This window comes from Amphibalanus amphitrite, unplaced genomic scaffold, assembly GCF_019059575.1.
Source record: "Amphibalanus amphitrite isolate SeventyFive unplaced genomic scaffold, NRLGWU_Aamphi_draft 000184F_arrow, whole genome shotgun sequence".
NCBI classification, from domain to species: Eukaryota; Metazoa; Arthropoda; class Thecostraca; order Balanomorpha; family Balanidae; genus Amphibalanus; species Amphibalanus amphitrite.
In genome coordinates, this window is record NW_024881679.1 from 654,395 (window position 1) to 660,394 (window position 6,000).

The following is a 6,000-nucleotide window of genomic DNA, read 5'->3' on the forward strand; positions in this document are numbered from 1 at the left end:
CGCTGTAGTGACAGCTCGCTGTAACAGCCGGCTGTCTCGGTGATGACCGATTGTTGTGACAGCTGATGTCGCTGTGACGACTGGTCGTTGGGACTACTGATGTAGCTGAGGTGACCACCGTCTGTGACTGCTGATGCCCGACAGCTGTGACTGTTGATTTCGCTGTGACAGCTGGTCGTGTGACAGCTGATGTCGCCGATGTTGACTGATCGTTGTGACTGCCGATACCCCTGTAGTGACTACCGGCTCAGACAGCCTACGTGACCGTCTCGCTGCTGTCTCTGACGGCCGGAGTTCCGGTGGTAGCGGCTGAGACCCGTGATGAATGAACCCCGCTCGTCTACTGACAGCGGCGACGGGCCGCGGACGGCCGGCGCGCGGCACAAAGTCGCCGTCGCCGCCGGGTGCCGCGCGCGGCCGCACCCGCCGACGGCCGAGGCAGGCCGCTTTTTGTACATTCCTCCCCCAGTCATCTCTCCGCTATTATTGGTCAGGCTCCCCTAACTGCCGAGACGAGCTTATGCAAATGTGACGAGTCTTCCATTTCTGAAAACGGTCGATTGTACCGCGACCACTAGGTCACTTTTTCTCGGACTCGGCGGCCGTCCCGGCTGCTTTGCATTCACAGAGGTTATGTGTGACCACAAACGCGCACCGGATTCAACCCAGTCAGACCTGGTCAGTCCGGCTTCAACGGATGTCACGATCCGCTGGATTCCTTCTGGATGAAAAACGCCTAATGATGATTCCGGTCGGCGCGCAGCTATTCACTGGCCGTAATGCCTTAATGTGCATTTGAAACGTAAACCGCTTGACTTGATCCGCGGAAAGTGCGATGCATATGCATCAAGCCCGATGTCTGTCCGTTTTGTGGGCTTCCTCATATTAGCCAAGTTGAGATGTTTGATAATCGCCTTAGGAAAGCTGTTATGTATTTATTGCGATTATGCAACCTTCTCGGTCTTCCTTTTATGAGTTATTTCTTCGTTGTACCTGCGGGAATCGCCCAGTGTTCGGGAAAATGACGTGAATAACACCTCGCACAACTTACCTGGCCTTTGTACCGTTTGTATCCCCACCGACTCCAATCATCATCATCATCAGTAACTCGGCAAATATCGCCCATTTTATGCCCCCGACACTGTTAATGTGGGGCGCTCTTTGCGTGTGTCGGCTGAATCAGATCGGCTCGGCGGGGGGCGGCACTGTTCCTCCCTTCACTCCTTTTCGGGCCGCTCGGTCGGATTAGGGGCCGTCGGGAGCGGCGGCGCGGCCCGGCCGGCCGGACAGCCGACCATCTGTGTGCTGGCTGACCATCCGTGAGTGGCCGCGCGGCCGGCGACATTCCCGTCGACCCAGCAGCGGCAGCGGGGCACTTGACGTGCCGACATGTCCGCAGATGGCTCAACTGCCGGCGGTCGCGGCCAGACGATTAACTTCTTGCGTCTGCGGCAGCCGCCGAGTCGCTTCTTGAGACGCATACCGAATGGGGGCCGGGGCGGCCCCGCCGGCTAGCTCGGGCTCCCCACAGCCCGTGACGACTGTCGGCACAGCGCTGGATAAACTCTTGGATTCTAATCTGTGTTGTCACCAACCGCGGACTGTCGTGGCATTCCGCATCAATGACGGCTTGCAGACTGGGATCGCCGGCAATGTGCCCTACGATTATGATTCTCCTCTGTAACCACACCAATCAGTCTTTACTTTTTGACGAACCAGACGACAAATGCTGTTTAGTATGACTGTGCTGTTCTGTGTGGTAATGACCAACCAGTTCCTGGTATAATTTCTTACTCAGTGTGCCATACCAAAGTCGATCCTTTGTCCATTTCAGAGCCTGCCCTCCCTTCCTCACCGGCCGCTGTTGCCCTGTGCCTGGTACCCTGGCACCACCGCTAACCCTCACCATTCCTCGCCGCGCCCCGGCCTTCCCCGTCCACCGCAGTATCGTGCCCCGCCGACTGCCGGCCGGTGTAGCGTGCGCCGTACCGTTACACTCACGGCTCACAGCCGACACCTGCCCTCGTCTGTTTCAGTGCAACAATCCGCTGACCAAGGAAGCCAAGCTGAAGGCCGCCGTCAGGATAGCTCCCGAGTGGTCCGACTACGATAACGAAATTCGGGAGTTCCAGGCCGAGGTGAAGGCCGGAAAACTGTCCGAGAACGCGTCAACAGGTGAGTTATAGACGGATGTATGCGGGATGGGGCAGGCTCGTCTTATATTTGACCATCTAGGATAAGTTCTCTTGCCCTAGCTGAGTTCTCCTGATATGATTGACTGACGGAATCTGGCGCAGCCGGCAAAACGACTCAACTGGCTGGTTCAGCGGTGCAAACTTGCTGAACGGACTATTCCAACCATTGGAATTCTATGACCGACTGACTGGCCCTGATATGCAGAATGGCCGACGACTGTCGTGTGTTGGTTGTCGCTGTAGTCCCTAGACTCGATGGACGCTACCCCCGCTGCCCTGACTGCGTGTCAGCTTTCCAGTAGAAGTGCACATGACTGACTAAACTCATCTCTCCCCATCTTTTCCTACCTACGCTTTCAAGCCGAACACTGTGCATAGTGCAGGCGGTACGAATAGCATTTGACTTTGGTAGGTAGCATCAGTCAATGCACGTCGTCATCGCGTCACAGGCATGCATGCGATGAAGTAAAATAAACGTTCGTTCTCAGTCATCAATCTCAACTTTGCGTAGTGCTGATTTTTTTTTTAGTGCTGACATCGGACTTATCGTTTGAGAGTCTTCCATTGCTGTAACGGCTACTAGCAAGTTCTATATCATGTTCAATTTTTGTGACAAATGAAACCATGGATTTTCATTTTCATTTGATATTTTCGATATTTTCATTGATATTTTTATCGTTATTGCGTAAGTAGAGAGAATAACATGATAGATCATGGCTAGGTGTGTAAAAGCTTGGATCGCGTTGTATACAGATTGGGTACATGGAAATAAACAACGGCATATGCAACAACAGTTGCAACATCATGCAACGTTTGTCGCTTGACAGCGCGAATGTGACTCCCAGTCGTCAGATTCACGTATGACTGCCTTCTAATGTTGTTAGTCGCCGCGCCTTTAGGGCGGAGAGACGGCGCTCGCCTCCCACGCAGGTCGTTCTCCGTGCTCCCCACCCGCTGCAGGAAGGTCGTACAGTGAAAGGGGAACGAAAATAAGTCGCGGTTAGCACTCTGATGTGCACGGTTATCTGCGTAGCGAGAAACATCCGGCAATAGGGGGCGGGCCGCCGGGCTGTGTTTGGCAACGGCGCTATTTTCCTCTGCTCTGCCCTCCTCCGTCATCTCCTCTCATCCTTTCCTTTTCATTGTTCTGCTCTCAACTCTTCTGTTTTATCTCCTCTTCTCTTCTTCTTTTCCTCTCTCTTGCTCTACTCTCTGCTCTCATATCCACTTTTACCCGAATCTCCACTCCCCTAACTCTCTCCTTTTTCGCTTTCCTCTATTGGCTTCTCTCCCATTTTCTTTCTTGTCTTTTTATGCTTGGCTTTGTCGTTTGTCTCCATCTTTGTTAGTGCAATGTCTCCTCTCCACTCTCAGTGAATAGTGATCAGTTTAGTGATACTCTTTCCTTCCTAATCCCGACCACCAGTAGCCGATTGTTCGGCTCCTTGTCTCGTCTCCTCTCAGCTCTCTCCCATTTTCGGCACCCCTCTCCCCTCTGTTCGCTTGCCCGGTCACTATTTATACGACCGCTGTCGGTCAGACGGCAGCACCGCATGTCTGTGGCTCACCTCATGATACCGCCATCGTGGTGGTAGCTGATTGCATTGTTTGTCTTGGATACGGGAAGAAGTATTACACGAGTCTGTGGGACGGTTAATCCCTACAGAAATAGACGGTGGTACTCGACGGGGAACTTCTGCGGGGATTCTCCTTTCGCCATTTTGCTGATTGCAGCATCTTTCACCTCTTTGCCAGCCTGTCTTCCGCTCGACAATGGAATATATTTAAGTGAATTTGATGTATTTTTGTTCATCTCAGTTCAGTTGTGTGGCTATGCCGATTATTGGCTTATGTCTTTCGCTGAGCGACTGAGATGAATCCTGCATATATTTCTCCGTGTTTGCAGGGCCCGGACGGACGGCCTGTCATCGGCTGGCTGTCTCTGTATTAGTGCTCCCGTGATCGTTATGCATGCCGCGGCAGCCGCTGTCTGTCGTCATGTTGCTGACAGCCGTGTTCGTTTTCAGATTCTCCGGCGGCAGACCGGCACGGAGGTGAACTGTGATGACGGCCGACATAGGTTCCATTTGGGAGGACTGAGCGCGGCCGGCCCGGCCCGGGCGGGGTGCTGGGGGTGCTCCCTGACCCGTGCCGCCGCTCAGATCCGGCAGTGTCAGCCGGGACCACGGCGGGTGGGCGGAGGGCGATACGCAGTCAGTCTCGGGGACTCTGTGACCGGGGGAGGGTATGCAAGGCCCTAGGTCGTCTCAGTTGTGGTGGGCGAGGAGTGATTATTCTGATTATTATTGGCAAGGTGTGGCATTTGTGGATGCAACCGGATTTCGTTGTTTGGCCTAAGTTGTCTGTTTTGTCGAACCCACAGCCATTATTTTGTTCAATGTGGGTTTTGTTGTGATGTTTTTTTATTAGACGGAATTTAATTCTCGGATTTCGATTTCACAAGTGATGATGCCGCACTTTCTGCGATTACGGTAGATGTGATGAATGTTGTTCTAGAGCACGTGCGGGGCGCCGTGCCCCGGCTCCTATGGTATGCTCACACTCGGTACTGGATTAGATGAAAACCACCATGACTGTGTGTAGTTGTTGCGGCGTCAGTCTCGTCTGTATGTGTGTTTGTCACTCTCACTCACTGTCACCAGTGCTACTACTCAGTGCAGTCACCTTTCCATGACTGTCGGCAATTACTGTAGATCATGTGACACCTAATGTCCTGTCATTTTCTCATCTGCACCACACAAGCGCTATTCTGTGTTTTCCTCTCTTGCATCAGTGACACCCGCTGTCTTGTCCTGTCCTGATACGGACGTAGACTAGACAGAGATGGTCCTGTACACCGTACGTTTTGTGCCATCCGCTGCCCTGCCCTATTGTTGGTTCTTTTTTCACTTAAAACTGTTCCTCCCTCCGTTGTGTCCTGTCCTGTCTTGTCCTGTCGTGCCCTGTCCTTTTCCCTGTGCCATCCTTTGTTGCACTATTGATACACGCTTTCTCCGTCCTCTCATATTCTATGTTGTCCGACACTGTCCTGTCCTGTCCTGTCCTGTCCTCTATATCAGACAGCCGCTCTCTCACACTACACCTTTCTACATCAGCGGCCCACTGTCCCGCTCCGTACTGACTGCGCCGCTGGGTCACATTGTGATAGGTCGGCTCCGGACGTGTAATGTGCTGCCGCGTGTGCGGTATTGTCCGTCACCGATATCTACTGAGTGGGGTGGGGTGGGGATGGTGGTGGGTGGGTGGTCTGATTCGCGGCGAGGGTGTGAGTGGGGTGAGGTAGGGGTTCCGGGGTGTGAGGTGGCCACTCGGTGAGACCGTTCTACGTCGTCCCATGATAGCCGGGGTTTGGACCTGCCCCCTTCTGATAGTGATCGTGCGTCGGTCGGCGCGGTGGGTTCCGTTCTGTCGGGGCTCAAACCTTCTCCCTTCTAACGGGGTCTGAACGGGGCCGCCTCTGCCGTCGCGTAGTGCATCTGATGGAGCGGCTCCACCGTGCGCTGAACTCTGTGTAACTCTGTGTATTTGTACAATTCATGCATACACTGGTCCATCTGAATGTCGGCTGTGTTTATGTGTGCCATCGAAGTCACCACAACCGAGCCCGAGGGCTTGCCTTTGATACATTGGCAGCAGGCCATTAGATAATGAATGGTCATGGCTGCAAATGGTTCGCCAGCGCGGCGGTTTTCTTCACATCGCATACCGCTAGGTGTTCAATCACCTAAAAGCATGTATGACACTCAGGTATGTGTAACGAAATAATCCACTACAGTGCTTTGAA

General features: G+C 53.5%; 1 protein-coding gene across 3 annotated transcripts in view; it reads left to right on the forward strand.

Annotated features, from left to right (window-relative positions):
* The window catches only part of LOC122384247 (UDP-glucose:glycoprotein glucosyltransferase 1-like), a 31,322-nt gene extending 25,547 nt beyond the window's left edge, over positions 1-5,775 (forward strand). For all 3 annotated transcript variants that reach the window (XM_043371434.1, XM_043371433.1, XM_043371435.1), the window contains exons 24-25: positions 2,037-2,175; positions 4,223-5,775. In XM_043371434.1, coding sequence (XP_043227369.1) covers positions 2,037-2,175; positions 4,223-4,260 — 177 coding nt within the window. In that variant the 3' untranslated portion in view covers positions 4,261-5,775. The remainder of the gene's footprint in view (positions 1-2,036; positions 2,176-4,222) is intronic.
* The last annotated feature ends 225 nt before the right edge of the window (positions 5,776-6,000 follow it).